At 42.1% G+C, this 16,532-nt stretch overlaps 1 protein-coding gene across 1 annotated transcript; it reads right to left on the bottom strand.

Moving 5' to 3' along the window:
- Positions 1-4,183: 4,183 nt before the first annotated feature.
- Positions 4,184-15,136, bottom strand: CAPSL (calcyphosine like). The gene is made up of 5 exons (XM_054652596.2): positions 14,738-15,136; positions 10,716-10,849; positions 9,680-9,857; positions 8,833-9,042; positions 4,184-6,229 (listed from the first exon to the last, which is right to left on the bottom strand). Exons 2-5 carry the CDS (start codon positions 10,847-10,849, stop codon positions 6,128-6,130), a joined length of 624 nt encoding a protein of 207 aa, XP_054508571.2. The 5' UTR covers positions 14,738-15,136; the 3' UTR covers positions 4,184-6,127.
- Between the last annotated feature and the right edge of the window lie 1,396 nt (positions 15,137-16,532).

Genomic DNA, 16,532 nt, shown 5'->3' with positions numbered 1-16,532 from the left:
ACTCCATAGCAGTAACTCAGAAATTCATTTTTTGTTACCTAAGAATGAGAAAACCAGTGTTTACAAGGGTGATGGCTGTATATTGTGGCTCAATGGACTCTATATTTTGCAAAACTTCTTTTGCATCTTCCAGGGAAGTCAGATTTTTACATGTATTGCTGCAGCAAGCTCCAACACAGAATTTAGCTGAATGACACTAAGACCAATGGATTGAGATTCTTTCACTAGGAAATAGAGCTGCTGCTGCTTTGGGCTAAAAAAAAAAAAAATAGTTTTTCCAGTTACTGTTAAATATTGATGGCATAACTTACATGTCATAGCAAAATTAGATTAGTCCAACATCAGGACCATCAGTGAATGAATATAAGAAGCCCCAAAGTTTTGTCAAGCAACAGAAAAAATGAGACACAAAGCAGAAATGCATTGATGAAAACGCCTAAAGGAATAAATCTATGCCACAAAGTTGGAGCTTCTCCAACAGAGTCTGACAATTGTTTTTCCAGAAAATGTACATAAGCTGAAAAAAACCATGCCACCTTTTGAAACTAAAAAATCCCAACCAACAGCAAAAAAAAAAAAACAAACCAAAAAACCCCCAAAAACCTAACCAAAAAACCCCACCATGTTTTAAATGAAAAAAGGAACAGAATTTATCTCAGGAAAATAAACACTTCCCACCTTTTACCACAATCTCTGCTTTTCCACAGAAAACCAGACTTGATTCAACTTCCACAAAACCTTGCGCTTCCTTTCTTTCCAAGATATTCAACAAAGGCTGGATCCTGTCCCCAGTCTGCAGCTGCAGCTCCAGTTGGGATCAGCAGCAGTGCTTGAGCTGGGGGGAAGCCTGGGTCCATGTTTTTGTGGAGCTGAGGCTGCTGTACCTGGGGTGGCTGCAAACCTCCAGGCATGAGCATGGAAGAGGTGCTAGAGCCAAAACCAAGCTCTCTTTAAAACCACAGGGGTTTCAGGCTCTGCTGAGGCACACCCGTATGGCCAGGGGCTGCTGCAAACAGAGGGGCAGCTTTCAGCCACCTGAGGGCTTGGTGTTAAGCACTGGCTACTGGGAATCCTGGTTTCTTGCTCACCCTACAAGGGGGGAAAGCTAAAGAAACAGGATGAGCTGTAATCACAGTGACAATGGACAGTAGCAGCTGCTGGCAGTGCCAGGTTGCCCTTGGCATTACCTCTTTACTGGGAAACCTCAGTGTGCTGCTGCTGCTGCTGCTGCTGCTGCTGCTGCTGCTGCTGCTGCTGCTTCCAGTGTGGAGGATGGGAGATGCAAGACAAAAATCAGGAAAATCATTGGTCTTGCTCCTTCTGCCAGTGACAGCTCTGTGATGGCAAAGCCGTGCTCTGCCCACACGGCTGCAGAGGTTTGAGGTAGCACTGTGTGCAAGGAATTACATAAAGGCAAGCTGGCTTTCATACAGCATGCACAGGTGATTTCATCTGCAAGACTTCTGCTGCTGCCATCTGCCTCTGCCAAGATAGCTTTGTGTCACAAGAGCAGCAGAATGAATCAGATCACTGAAAATCTCCTGTGGTCTAGTTTCAAGAATATATGGCAGAGAGTGGGGCTTGCATTAAACTCAGGTGCTTGAATCAGAATTTTGTTCTGCAGGAGAAAGTATTAAAAAAAAAAAATTCTGGGTTTTTTTTTTTTTCCACAAAAGCCAAAAAAATTTCCTCTCACAGACAGAAACATGAACCACAAAGAGCACAGGGAGGCCAGAATGAAATGTAGCAAAGGAAGCAGCTGAAGTGCCATCTTTCCAAGAAGAATACACCAGAAGAAAAGGCTGTCCCACTCATCCTTTTTCCCATAGCTGGTGCTCTTTTGGGGTAGTGGGGTGGTGTCACTGAGGTGCTCTGATGGCTCATACAGAGGCAAGAAGTGGGGGTAGTGTTCTGGAAGAGTTATAGGGGCCTTTTCTCTTGTTCCTGCAGGGCTCTACCAACATTTTTGGAGCAAACTTCAGTGCAGGCTGTTGAGCAGTGTAGACCTTATTCCTGACAGGACAGAATAAGTGTGCCAGGCAGCAGGCTGAAACTCAAGATGCAGGCCAAACCTCCACCTCTGGGACTGCCCCCCTGCCCTGCAGAATCAGATGTTCCTGTGGTTTGTGCCATCCTGTTCAGCAGCTGTTGCACAATCAGAATGAAGAAATAGAACATGAAGCACCGACCAAGATCTCCCATCTTGATGCTAGCACCAGATACAATGGTGTGCATTGCCACCTATCTCACAAAATCTGCTGCATGTGCTGTGAAGCCACAGGCTGGCAGGACAGCATCACCACTTATCTCCTGCATCTGCTGGGTCTGTAACCAGCACACTGCAGCTGCAGCTGAACAGGGGCCTTTCATCTTCATTTTTGGGTCTCCCAGATCACAGAGGGGGAGAGAGAAGTGCTGAAGGAAGGCTCTGGGCGCTTGTTGCTAGTCTTGAATATCCCTCTTGTCTGGTTCAAATCCCTTTAACTTTCCTTTAATCCCTGAAAAGTACTTCCTCTGCACAACCAATGTGTGTGTGTCCAGTGTGCCATTATGGCTGCACGTTCCCCAGTAGAGATTTTACTATCTAGCAACTAATGTCAGTGTTTGTTCCATTAATTTGCACATATATTAATCAAACTACATTTCGTACAGGACAGATTCCAATTTGAGTTCTACAGTGTCTGATTACTAGTGAAAAATCATTGGTTTTGTGTTCCCAGATTTTTTTTCCTCTGCAAGCACTATACCTTTTCTGAAGTTACCAGCTGTTATTCAGACTGCTCTAAGAGCAACTCTGTTCCCACAGAAGTGAAAAGAAACTTTGCTCCTGATTTCCAAAGCACATGAAACCAGCCCTTGGAAACATGGTTCTGTACAAATGTTGAAGTGACTCTGCTGGGAACCACGCTCTCAGGAAACATATCCAGTGAGCAATGAGGTCCGCACGCAGGCAGACCTGAGCTGGGAACTGTTCCGAAAGCATCAGGGATACACCACCCTGGTGAGGTGAGGGGGCTTTAGTTTTCCTGGATCACATCCTTCAAGTTCCCCCACAAACCCCATTAGTCCAGCTCAGTGTAGAAATCTTGTCCTGAAGCACAGGATTTTTCCCAGCTGCCACAGGCTCTGGGAAGCTAAGGCTCCCAGAACCTAGTGACAAAACCTCCACTGGTTCCCAAAAAGTACAGTTGCTTTCACTACCAATCCTCCCTTCTGAAAATTTTTATTGGTTTGGGATTAAATAAAATTGGAAGGTATTAGTACCAAAGACAAACTGGCTGCAGTTACTCAAATTAAAACTGCTACTTCCCCTTGAACAAATATCAGCCTGTCAGATCACTGCAGGCTCTAAAGACATGAGATAGCAAGTTAAAAGGAAATGTTTCTTTCATTTTGTGATTCCCACAATCCATCCACATCACTTTATTTCTGTTTTAAAGAGAAGAGAGATAGCATGACACCATGTTGTGAAATCAATTAATCAAAGAGAAGTTAATGGATTCTATTCAAGCTGCCAGACCACGTACAGCCCCTATTTGATAGTAAGTTTGTTTTTCATATATATTGGCACTTCAGTAGCATTACAGTAAGTAAAGGCTCCTCTTTTGATGGCTGGCAATTATAAAGAGATTTTCTCCACCATTTTCCAGTGTCAGCCATACAAGTTTCCAGAGTCTTACTGGTCAAGAAACCAATAGAGCTTGCACAACCTTCACTAAGGAATTGCAAGCAGCTTTGGTCATACTGAGATCACTGCAGGACAAAAGAAAAATAGGGCTTGCAGAGGATCAGTGCAGCAAGCATTCAGGACTTCAGTGTTTGAACTGTTAGCAACCCAGGCTAAGAGCTGCAGCTTCATGACAAAGGCTGTTTTGAAGTCCATTCTATAATCCTGTACTGCTTTTAGCTGGCTGCCAGCTTTCAATGGAGCAAATGCTGCGATGCACAATGCATTTACTCTCTGCTACACTAGCAGCTTCTCAGTCTGGGAGAGCAGCAAAATGATGAGAGAGGAGCAGAAAGTAGAGGAAAAAAGAAAAAGGTATCAAAGCAGGAAAAATTAAGACACCATATACTCACGCACTAGGAGTTTTTTTAGGATTTTTTTTACAGTTTCCTTTGTGTACCATTTCTGCCCTATCTGTATGGACAAAGGACAAAAGATGAACTGAGACAGCCTTACTGATGTGACACGAAGGGTAGGTTCCCAGTCTTTATTCAGCATCAGAAACAGAAGACAACAAGATAAGAAAGTTATGAGTTCTTCATTTTTGGAAAACTCTCTGAAGTCATATCTTGGTCATTGCAAATACAAATAAGTAGTAAACAACTTTCAGTGTAGGTCTGTACAGGCAACAGCTACCAGGTCAGCAAACATCCCAGGAACAGAGAGAATACTGTAACACATATATCCCCTTTGAAGAAAAATAGAAGTAAAATGATCTCATAATCAAAATGATCCTGAGCCAGGATAAAAAACAGGGCTTTAAAAAGCATTTTGCATTTTTCCTGGTTCATGTCTCCCTGTCTTTGACTGCCCCTCCAGCCTCCCAGTACTGGGAACTCACATGCTCCCAGCAGCAAGACCAGCAGCTGCTCTATCACACCAGTGAGACCCACAAAGCCAAGAGATACTGCAGTGCCACAGGTGAAAAGGTCTGCATGACCCTCTTGGGACAGACTTCCTTCCATTTATAACAGCCTGTGCAAGACCACCACACTTCAGAATATTTTGATTTCCATCAAAATATTCTGTCCTAGGGTGATGTTATGATGCTTGTATCCCCAGTCATTGTTCTGTTTATGCTGGATATTATATTCTGTGCCTTCAAGACTGGCTCTGAAAAGTGAAGTTTTGTTTTGTTATCACTCTCTCTCTCCCCAAAGTCAGGGGACACAGATGGGGCAGTACATAGGGCAGCTTTGGCTTTTTGCTCTTGCTTTTGCTTTGTTCTTGTTCCTGCTTTTGCTCTTGCTTTGCTCTTGCTTTTGCTTCTGCTCATTAGTTAGTTTAGCTAAGTAGGCTGAATTTTTCCCTGGACTGTTTTTCCATTCCCTTTTTTAGAACCCCTCGAACCTGCTCTGGACTGAGACCTGGGAAACACCAAGAGTTTGCACCTTGTGGCCTAGCGGGGCCTACTCTGGGCAGCAGCTGCCCCAGCGCCGGAGGGACTGATAACAGAGCGACCACTCCCAGGAGAGACTTTCTGAATTTGTCATCTTTTTCAGAGTGATGAAAGAGTTTTGTCATCCAGTATTGTTCATTTTGTCTGCTGGGGGGTGCTTTGCCTGTTAAACAAACAGGTTCTTTCCACTTCTCTCTGAGGAATCCTTCCCGAACCAGTTGGGGGGATCTAGGGGGGTGGAATATAGGTAGATGAAGGTGGTGTGGAAAGTAATCTTACCCCCTAAAGAGTTGATGCAGCTGGGTTAATTATTAAATATTAGGAACAGGCCTGATTTTAACAGGCCACAGCTGTAGCCAATAAGAAGAGTGTTATAAAAGAGTGGATTGGTTGGTTGGGGGGAACTGGAGTCAGTTGGCTACTGTGAGGACAAGGAAGAGTCAGTGCCTAGAGGAGCTGCCTACAAGAAACATCAAGGAGGTATGAAATTCTAGCAATATGGAACCCTTGCAATGTAATGATAGTAGAACTCTTGCACTATAATGACAACAGGGGGAGAGGCTATATGGGTTTGCTTTCTGGAGGGGCCCCCTTTGGAGGTTTTCTCCCAAATTTGCCCTAAACCAGAATGCCACCTCTTCCATCCTCTGCAAAGCAGAGCTGTATCTAACATTGTAAAGGGGATGTTCAGGAGCCACAGCAACCTACTGCAGATACCAGAAAATAAAAGAACAGCTCATCTCAGAAAAGAAAAGACATGCCAGGGATGGAAAGAGAAAAAGGACAGATGTGTGGGGTGGCCAAATGCCAGATCTACTCTCTGCTCTGATCCCCTGAGGCTGAGATGACCAAAGCATCTGGGAATTAATTCTGCAGATTGAAAGTAATTGGTACAGTTACTGGAAACTGTTGTTATGGAACAGGAGGGTGTTGTTGTGCATAACTTTATCAGAGGTACCTATAAAAGGTGGAAGAGGAGTCTTGCCTCTTTAACTATATGATTAGAGTTTCCAAGCATTCTTCATCATGATGATAAAGTAGACATCTGTGTCTATTGAAGCACTGACTCCAGCATAGTAGTTCATGAATTCTTCTTTTGTGACCTGAGATAGAGAAAATAAGAATAGGAAAATGAGCCTTTGCTTTTATTTAATGCTGTAAGTCAAAACAACACATTGAGAAGAACCTTTAATGAAACTGAACATCTGCTATTTCATGTTGTGGCTAACAAAAAGGAATCCAACAGGAGAAATTAAGACATTTATACTTCACTTTGCTAGAAACAAGAGCTCTTGTCCTCCACAACACTTGGATGGAGATGAAACGTGAAGTTTAACTAACCTTACCAGCAACTGAAGTTAAAATCACTGCTGCCTAAGAAGACAAATTTTTAATGTACTTTTTTCCAGGGATGCTATAATCTGGTTCTTTGCATAATTATTAATAAAGTGGGTGAGGTTTCTGATGCAATTGAGAGACAGCTTGGAACTTTACATCCACCCCTAGAGAGAAAATATCATTGCTCTAAACAAGTTTCCCTTAATGAAGCAAATATTCTTTCAAATATTTAAGAGTTTTAAATAGCTTTCATGGCTATTTTGAGGTTTAAAAATTACAATTAAAAAAAATCAAATTAACCAAGAGAAAAACTGTGCAGGTCTCTTGTGATGTCTTAACTTTTGAATTGTGTAGGTTATTCTTTGAATAAACAAAGAAAAATTTGAAAAATACAAAACAATATTAAAAAGACATTTAGCTATTAGAGAGTGTCCAAAGGAGGGCCAGGAAGATGGTGAAGGGTCTGGAGGAGAAGCTGTATGAGGAGTGGCTGAGGTCTCTTGGTCTGTTCAGCCTGGAGGAGACTGAGGTGAGACCTCACTGCAGCTACAACTCCCTCGTGAGGGGAAGAGGAGGGGCAGCCACTGATCTCTGCTCTGGGGTGACAGTGACAGGACCCAAGGGAGTGGCCTGAAGTTGTGTCAGGGGAGGTTTAGCCTGGATGTCAGGAAAAGGTTCTTCCCCAGATGGTTGTGGGGCACTGGAATGGGGTGCCCAGGGCAGTGCTCACAGCACCAGCCTGAGAGAGGTCAAGAAGTGTTTGGAGAATGCTCTCAGGCACAGGATGTGATTTCTGAGTGTGCTGTGCAGGGCCAGGAGTTGGACCTGATGATCCTGATGGGTTTCTTCTAACTCAGCATATTCTGTGATTCCATGGTATCTGCTCTGATTGCATTGTGTGTTTGAGAACTTAGCATGACAATAGGGAGAAGAGACCACTTCAGACTGTCCTACCATCACAAGATGATTACAAGCCTCACTAAAACTGCCTGTTTCAGAAGCACCCAGCAAGACCACATGAAGACAGCATTTTTTAGCAAATGCTCAACCTTGAGGCATTTCTGCTAAAAACATTTTAGGTGTTCAGTATCATTAGTGTCTTCTGATTCGGGAAAGCTACAGTCTCTTCTCAGAAGAAACAGTAATCAAGTGAGCTAATATCAGGATTGCTGACCAAGAGGTGGATGCTCAGAGTAACCAGGCACTGAAATCATCAGGGATCAGTTTGGGAACTCATTTAATGTGTTCATTCATATATGACCTCAGCACATAAAGCAGGAACATTTTGCTGGAAATTTGCTGGATGTCACCCCTGGAAGTGGAAGGGCATAGCTGGCTCTGAGCTGGTATCTCTGAGGATGACACTGCAGCAGAGGGCATGAAATTCAGCTCTACTAAGTGCAAAGTCATGCCTAAAGTAGATAAAACCACAAAAGAGACCCTTATCGGTGGGAACAAGGAAGTGAAGGATTTGGATGGAGCATTAGACAGGTAGAGTTACCAGTGCAATGCAGCCCAGGAGAGTGAGAAATGTTAAAGACATTCCACAAAGCACTGATTAAAAACTTACAGCCTCATTTGTTATTATTAACTGCTCAGATTGAGAATATCACCAAGTGAACCACAGAGATACAGGATTGCTCTGAGCTGGTCAACAGATGTAAGTTTGGACCAAAGTCTGCATAACAAGGGGAAAGAGCATGTTTGGCTCAGAGATGGTTGCAGAGCAGATGTGTAAGAAGTCCATCACAAAAGTTGCCCAGACTTTGCACCTGAACCAGAGAGTTGAGCCAGAGTGCAGGAAGGGCTCGCAGCTCTGTCCTAGCTCATGGCTCCTCAGGGTACACGCCCATGGCAGTAGTCCCAGCCCCATTTTCCCTCCAATTCTCTGTAGATAAATCTGTCCCTATTATGGACTGATTTCCAAATCAAATGTCTCAGTAATTACACTGGAGAAGAACTAACTGTAAAGTATTTAAAAAAGCAGGGGGCCTGCTTTTGAACTGGATCATAGTCTTTATTCTCCTAAAAAGTGAAAAATCCTCCAGTTTATGTGGATCATGAAAGTCAGCAATTTTGTGGGGTAGTCTGAAGATGTACTTAGTGTAATCTATGAAATTGGATTATTAAGGCTACAAGCTTTAATGCAGTCTCACAACCACCCTTGTACAGAGCCCCTTTGCTTCAGAATGTGCAAACTAGCTGTATCAGGAGTGTTGTGCACAGGTTATGCATCTACTTTGATTTTTCTATATATATGTGATGCAAATGGATGTTTGGTACTGCAATTACTCCCCCACTTAATAACCTAAGTCAAATTCTGAGTCAGATGGTGATTTCATGGCTTGCAATCAGGTGCTTCACTTACCTTCCCATCTTTGTCATAGGGTGAATCAAAACTATCCAGAAAGGCTCTAAAAACTTGATCTTCTGTCCAGTCTCCATTTAGGTATTTGGGATGATATTTTGCATTATACATCCCGCGTAAGTCTTCAATTGTTATGACACCATCTCCAGTCTTGTCCAACTTCTGAAATGCCTGCATGACAATCTCTTTTCTTGCATTGGACATGGGAGGCTGTAAAGAAATATTAACAGAATAATTTTATTTTTGCCAACTACTTGCCCAGTTCCAAATTCAAGTACTTGTTGTTGCTAGTAGCAAAACTTTCAAGGGAGATGGGACAATATACTGGTGATAGTTTACACTGTCCAGGAGCTAGAAAGGGCAATATGTCATCAAAAGAGCAATATGATTAAGACAATTCAGTGTATACCCATACAATAGCAAATGGACAATAAGAGAGAAAATACTACCTAGAACACTTTTCTGATCTGCCCATTTTAAATATTTCCAAGAAGAAATTACTAATTATCCAAAGTACTGGTATTTTCTGTCTTAATTATTTAAGCTTCAGCAGACCAAAGATACTTCAGACAAAATCAATCACTGTGGTGGAATAGAGAAAGCACCCCCTGAGTAAGTTCATGTTATAAAGAGATGCATCATAAAATGGCTGACAAAGAAGTGAGATTGATGGGTTGAACTGCACAGGTACCCAGACTGCAGCTCAGGAATTTCAGTATCTAAATCAAGGCCACAATTAATTGGAAAAAAATCACAACTGTTTATTTGCAAATATTCTGTTCTACTTTGTTCTGTTCTGCTATATTTTAATCCATTTAATGCAATAACAGCAAATTCTCAGACTTACTCTCAGTGTAGCAAGAAATTCATCAAAATCAATTGTGCCACTGCCGTCTTTATCAAATATCTGGAAAAGCTCTTGAGCTTCTTCTTTATTGATCATCACAGCATAATTACGCAGTCCTCTCAGAAACTCATTGAAATCAAGGGTTCTGCTATTGTTACCATCAATAATCCTAAATGCTCTGTAGAAAACATGAAATTTGAGGAAAATGCATAGGAAAACATGGAGAATGCTGCAGTGGTTAGTACAGTACTGGAGTAGAGAGGCACCTTACTGAGATAGCATTTCCTCCTTGCTCTGTGTTCTGAGGTGGGGAAAAAAGAAATAAATTAAAAACCCTGACCAACAAACCCCCTACACTTATTGGCAGTAGAGATTACTTGTTTAGATAAGGTGTATGAGTATTACATGCCTCAAGTTAAATGAGGGAAAGGCTGCCATGGTATTCCTGTTCATTATAGCCCTCTGCCCCTGCAAGCTGCACATTTAGATGAAGTTCCAAATTTAGATGGAGTTCCAGTTGGTCACCATCTGGATCCATTTGTGGTGTATGGGGTCTGGGAGGGATCTCAGGGTGTGATGCAACACCCGTTTCCTAGGGATGGGATGCTTGCGAAAAGGTTTTAGGTGCCTCCCCTAAACTAGACAGCTAATAGACCATTACAACAAGGGCATCATACCCGAAAGGGAAGGAAAATTAAAATCTCCAGTGCTGAAATACTTAAGATAAGATAATTTTAGAAAACTCCAAGGAGAGATATATGGTTAATGTTCCCTTCTTTTCTCTGGCAGGGGTTGTTCTGGAAGGACTTTCTCATGAGGGATTCACAGTCTTCAATCCTTCAAAAGGTGATCAGGTTAGTCCTGTGTCCCAAAAAAATAAGCCCCAGTGGCAGGCTCTGTGGGTTGTGGCATTTGTACTGAAATGAGAAAACTCAAGAAGCTTGAAAACTCAAGTTTTGGTCCCTATTTATGGTGTGAGCCTCTTGCTGCTAAAATTATTAGGCTGAATAATGGGTTTGACATCTTGCTTACTCACCTGCCAAGTCCTTTGATGCCTGCAGAACCCCTTGCTAAACAGTGTAGGCGAAGCCTTTCTATAGGGTTGGTGATTGTGGGCAGGCTTTTTTTTGCATTGATTGCCATCTCTCGGTCATGCCTTGCTGTGCCCATCTGGAAGACCAAAACACTGATGTGGTGTGGATTCACATTCAGACACAGTGCTGAAACTTGCCTTAGTATACAAAGCATCCCAAATCCCTAACTTGCAAACTGCTGGTTGCAGCTCTTTCATGAGGACCCATTTTGACCCTCTGTTTCCTTTTCCTTATAGCCTTCTATCAGAAAGAGAAATTGCCAGTATAGGTCACTGACCATGAAAGGAGGGCTCAGCCAACCACCCTGTGATTAATCCAGATGCAGACAGGAAACTGTGTGTAAAAATTTCTGCCTACAGTGTGAGAACACTATGACAACTGGTGGATACACTCAGGAGTGTGTGACTCCCTCTCTGTCCACAGCATCCTGGCCAAGCCTCTTCCACCTGGCCAAATTTGCAGCTGTCATTTGAGCACAGGAAGACAAAAATTTTCCTGGCTGGGGACCTTTGCCTCTGATTCCCTTTTGTTCCACTGAGGTCCCGATTCTGCAGAGCAGAGATTTCTCCCATTGTATGTCTGAGCAGCAGCAGTCACCTACACATGACACCTACTGCTTTTTTAACACAACTGCAGAACAAATTAATACCTTAAACTTCCACAGTATTTAGCACCCCAGGATTTCACATGCAGAAACAAAAGCCTTCCAGCTTCTCTCAGAGGAAAACAGTGGAATAAAAATAGGGAAAACCAGCTTGTGACTCTGCAGTGCTGCAACAGCACCACCAAGAGAAGCATGCCCAAGCTGGCAGAGACCCACTGCCTCTCCCACAGGGATTATTTGTGCCTAGTGCTATGAAAAGTGGGACTGCTCATGCTGATATTTTAGGGCCACAGTGAATCCTGGGCACATGCTCAGTGCCAAGACTGCTGTTCCATAGGCTGGCTGATGGGTCTGCAGCAGGCCATGAAGACTCCCAAAATATTTTCCAGCCTTTCAAGCATCATAGGATAAGGGCGCACAAGAGTCACAGAAGTTACAGCAGAGCTCTAGACTCAGAGGGCAGCTGGTGCTCTGCTTGAGGCCGTGCTGGGATGGGGAGATGAAGCTGAGCAGCGGTGTGAGGCACTGTCAGTGCATGCGACACTTCCAATCACATTGTGATTCCATGTGCGAAAGTGTGAATTGAAATGACCAGACAAAACTTCTAAGAAAAATGGAATTAAACTATTTCATCTTAACTGTTCATCCACTCCTGTTTACAGAGCATGGGCTATGGCTGCTGGTAATGCCAAATATGCTGAATTTTATAGCCACTTTAGATTACTCCAGCTGGGCTTGGAAAAACAGAAAAATAAAATGGTTTTGTACTCCCCAAATGGTTTCAGTACTAGCTTAATGTAGGAGTCTAGAGAAGTAAAATATAGAGCATTTTGGCCTTTGCTTCAGACAGAGTAAGCGAAGTTCTTCTGGGAACTCATTAACCAGTGATCAGGAAGATCTCACAGCTGTGTGAGATCAGCAGCCAAAAATGTTTTTCACAAACAGTGACCTATCCTTAAAGGGGAAATGTTTAGCTGGAAAGACTTTAAAATACAATGAGGTTACAGAAATACAGTGCAAACTATATTTACATTATATAATAATGTACTATTGCTTATATATAATATATAGCAACAATACATCTACATACAGAGTACATGATGCAAGTGTATCATTGTGCAGTGTGATACTCTCTACGCTGTTATGTCAATTATGGATTTCTATAAATACTGAGACCAACAAGGACATAATTAATCTCTACTGCACACTACAAAAATCTACACAAACACACACACCATGAAAAGAGTCTGGCATCTCCTTGCTTCAGGATCAGTAATTTCCAGAATACTGCCAGGTGCATCAAATAGTCATTGCAGTAATACTCATGAATTGAGGATATGGAGGGATAATCTGATTTGTTATCTGTTATGATCTCTTGAACCTCAATAAAAGCCACTGAAACTGGCCAATCCTCTGTAATTTCTGCAGTAAGAATAAAGTTTGCTTCTACATCTATAAGCATTTCTGCCTCAGAACTCACTATTTCTAGGCTAAGTTGTTCCAGCTTTGAATAACTTTTAATATATGCAGTTTCTAGTCTGAATTTCCACCATATTAGATGCTGGTTTACTCTCTTTTTACAAGATTAAAGAGCTACCTATTAAAATGTGTCCAGGTGTAAGTACTTGAAAGTCCCTTTTAAACTCATTTTCGCTTAGTAATTAGGCATAGCTCAAGACTCCTGGTACTAAATGAATTTCCAGATGTCAGATAATTCTGCTGTTGCTCTCGAACTTCTCAATTTTTTCCCAATGTTCCTTCTGAAATGGGTCAGAGCAGTCCAGTAATCTCACTAATATCATAGGTAAAGATATTCCCACTTCTTTTCCCCCCAGATATCATGGTTAAAACCACTAATAATAAATATTTCTGCTGCTCTTTGCAAATCTGCATTCTCTGTAATGTTCACTAACAAATCACCAACAACAAGTTTCTATACAAAACTCAGCAATTAAAGTCTGTTTGCAAAGTAGTTGAGTTTTCACATCACACTAAAGCCTCTTAAACAGGACCTGGCTTCCTGTGCCACATGGCAGTAAGCATTTGAGAACCCTTTTTATACATCCAGAAAATACAGAAAACCAGTTAAATATAAAACCTGCGACTTGCAAGCCTGGTCCATAGTGACACTTCTATCACTTTCCTGTTTCTGTTGGCTGCAGGCTTAAGTTTGAGGTGAACCCTTCCTAGGCTATATTGTAAGAAAAGAGATTCCAAATCAGTGCAAGGAGGGAGGAATCACTGTAATTCACATGCTCTTTCCTCCTCTTTCATTTTGCTCTTGCTCCTTTTTGGATAATGTGAAGTAATTAAAGATGCAGTCAGGGTTTGTTGAGTATAACCATTCTCTGCATAGTGTACAAATGTGTTACATCTTAATACCATTAATAAAACAGGAACAGGTCATAAAAGTAATTCCAAATGGTTTTAATTTGTGTATCTCATCCAAGACCATCAGATATCTCCCTCAGTGAAATTAACCAGAAGTGTTTATTTTAATTTTGAATACTGGAGAGTTTGTTTTATTTAACAGACTAGGCTATGAACAATTATCCCATGCTGTCAGCATTGTTTGTTTCTATAGGTGATGTTGTGTTGTGCAGGCCAAACAGAAATGATTGCATTTATTCCTAACAAAAACAAAACCTTAAATTTTGGATTGGATTTTTCCAGAAGAATTTTAGACTGTTCAGCAACCAGATCCCTTTACATTCCTCTCTGCCTGAGGATTAAACCTGGAAAGAGTCAGATCCAGTCTAAGCTCTGCAACATTTGTTTAGATATTATCCTTCAGCTGAGCCCACCCAAGAGCCTCCTATGAAAATCCTCAAAGCTACTGCAGTAGGACAGGCAGAGTCCCATCTGGATTGCCCAGGCTCTGACAGCCCTGGCCAAAGACACGAGTGGCATACCACCCACCCCAGAGCAGAGGATCTCAGGATCTAAGAATAAATTAAGTGGCCTAAACCAATTGCACACATTTAGTTTACTTCTCATAATTTCATTGAATCATTAAAAGCACAAAAACTGCAGGAGTATTTGACAACCGCCTAAACACCTCCTTAAAAATTTGGCTCCCCAGACTCACTGACCCCTCTGCAGCAGCCTCCCATGTCTCTCTCCATCGTGACCAGCTTCATCCAGCTTCAACCTTCTGACAGGTGGACATTACTGCAATTGCTCTTTTGCATATATACATACACATTTATAAATACATATATGTATTTATATATCTAAATAAAAACTAGATTTTAAAAAATTAGATTTAAAAATTAGATTTAATTGAAATTGATGAAACTACTCTTGGCTGATCAGAGAAACTTACTGTGAGGTAATAAACAGGAAAAAAAAATCCCTTACCTGCAATGCTTTTCTGAACCTGGGGTTTCCACTCAGGACTGGAAGGTGTTTGGGAGGCTTGGATAGTGTTGTGCTTCAAGGCTCAAGCAACAAGTTCAGGTGAAAATGGGCCACAGCCTCACTGCAAAACTTCCTTATCCATCTCGTTTTACCTGTTTACACACACGGCTGCCTTGGCCCCCCTTTTTTGGGAGGCCTGGAGTTTGCCTGCTGGTCTCCAAGGTGACACTGTAGGCAGTGGCTGGCCCAGCCTGCAATTACGCTGCTTCCCTGGACAATTGCTTTGGTGTTTCAAGAGCCTTTTCATTTCTTTTAAAAATAATGCCTTTTCTTCTTATCTTTGCCCACATGGGCTGGAGAGCAGGGGAGAGTGGGAGACACCTTGTGCTGCCCCTTGCTGAGTGATAAGACCAAGGCAGAGTGGCTGTGGGAAAGTGCTGCATTGCATGGTTGTGTTTCTAGAACACGTTTCCCTGCTTTCATAGTTGATAGGGTTGAAAAAACTCTCTGGTTCAATTGTTTACTCAAAACATAGTAGAAGAATGTAAGTAAAGGACTGTCAGTTGTGGTTCACAAAGGAAAAAACCCCTCACCAGCATAAATTTTATCCCTGATGATTAATTGCCACTTTGAAGACCCACTGGTGGTTAGAACTTCTGGGGAGATGCTGAGCTTGTGTTCATTTGTAGCAAGAAGAAGGCTGAAAAGGTTAAACACCCATATGAAAAGGAAAAATTGCTCCCTCCCTAGACACAGCTATTAGCAACTCGGTCTGCAGAAGGTCACAAATATTGTCAGTAAGATAATGTACCACTTTGGTAGGGAATCAGGATGTTGTTAGATTTCTTAGGGGTAGGAAATAGCCTGTGTGTGTTCCTGGCCCTCTGGGGAAGCAGCAAGGTGAACATGTAAGATCAAGGCTGATGGCAAAGGCAGCATGTAGAAGTCAGTGTGAGAGCACGTGGGAAATGAAGGGAGAGCCCTGTTCTGGCCATGGATGAAACACTGAGCAAGAACAAAAAAGTGCATCGCTTCCTGGCAAAAGCAGAAAATTATTTTAGGCAATTGCTAGACTAATACCACTTGCATCCTGGCAGGCTGCTTATCTCTCATCAACAGGTACTTCCTGGTACTAAACCAAAGCTTGTGCAAGACTTAGAATATTCTTTTATATCTCTTGTGTGGCAGCTGATTGCACATTAATGCATAAGCAGGGAACAAGGCTTATTTAATCATTCACTGATTCAGAAATACTGCCTTTGTGAAAATATAACATCCTTCCATCCTCTATCTTTGTTTCATGAATTGATCTCCAGAGACCTCCTGGGAATGCAGAAGAGATAAAAGGCTATGAACATTATCTGGGCTGCTGCCTGGTCACACACTCTGCAAAGAAAAAACAGAGGCACCAAGGGCCAGAAATATGGTTTTCACTGAACAAGTTGGTCCTTGGAACTCAGCCTCCCACCCAATAAAGAAATTGTTCAAGTGCAGAATTTACATTGACTTTCAGGGGTTTGCAGCAGATTGAAACAACAGAGGTGGGCTCTTGAAAGCAAAAAAAAAAAAAAGTTAATTCAATATCTGGATATTCAGCTGCATTCTGCTGCCTTTTCTTCCCTCTGCCAGTGAGCCCAGGGACACACAGACACACAGGGATATTTACTCTACACTCCTCTGGAAACTGGAGTCCAGCTAATGACATTGGTTAATGACTTACCAATCTGAAAAATTATTAACAGGCTTTCAGGTGTCTCAGATTACATCAGGGTGTGATGAAATTTACTTGGTTGTA

Source organism: Agelaius phoeniceus, chromosome Z, assembly GCF_051311805.1.
Source record: "Agelaius phoeniceus isolate bAgePho1 chromosome Z, bAgePho1.hap1, whole genome shotgun sequence".
Lineage (NCBI taxonomy): Eukaryota > Metazoa > Chordata > Aves > Passeriformes > Icteridae > Agelaius > Agelaius phoeniceus.
This window is presented reverse-complemented; position numbering and strand designations above follow the sequence as displayed.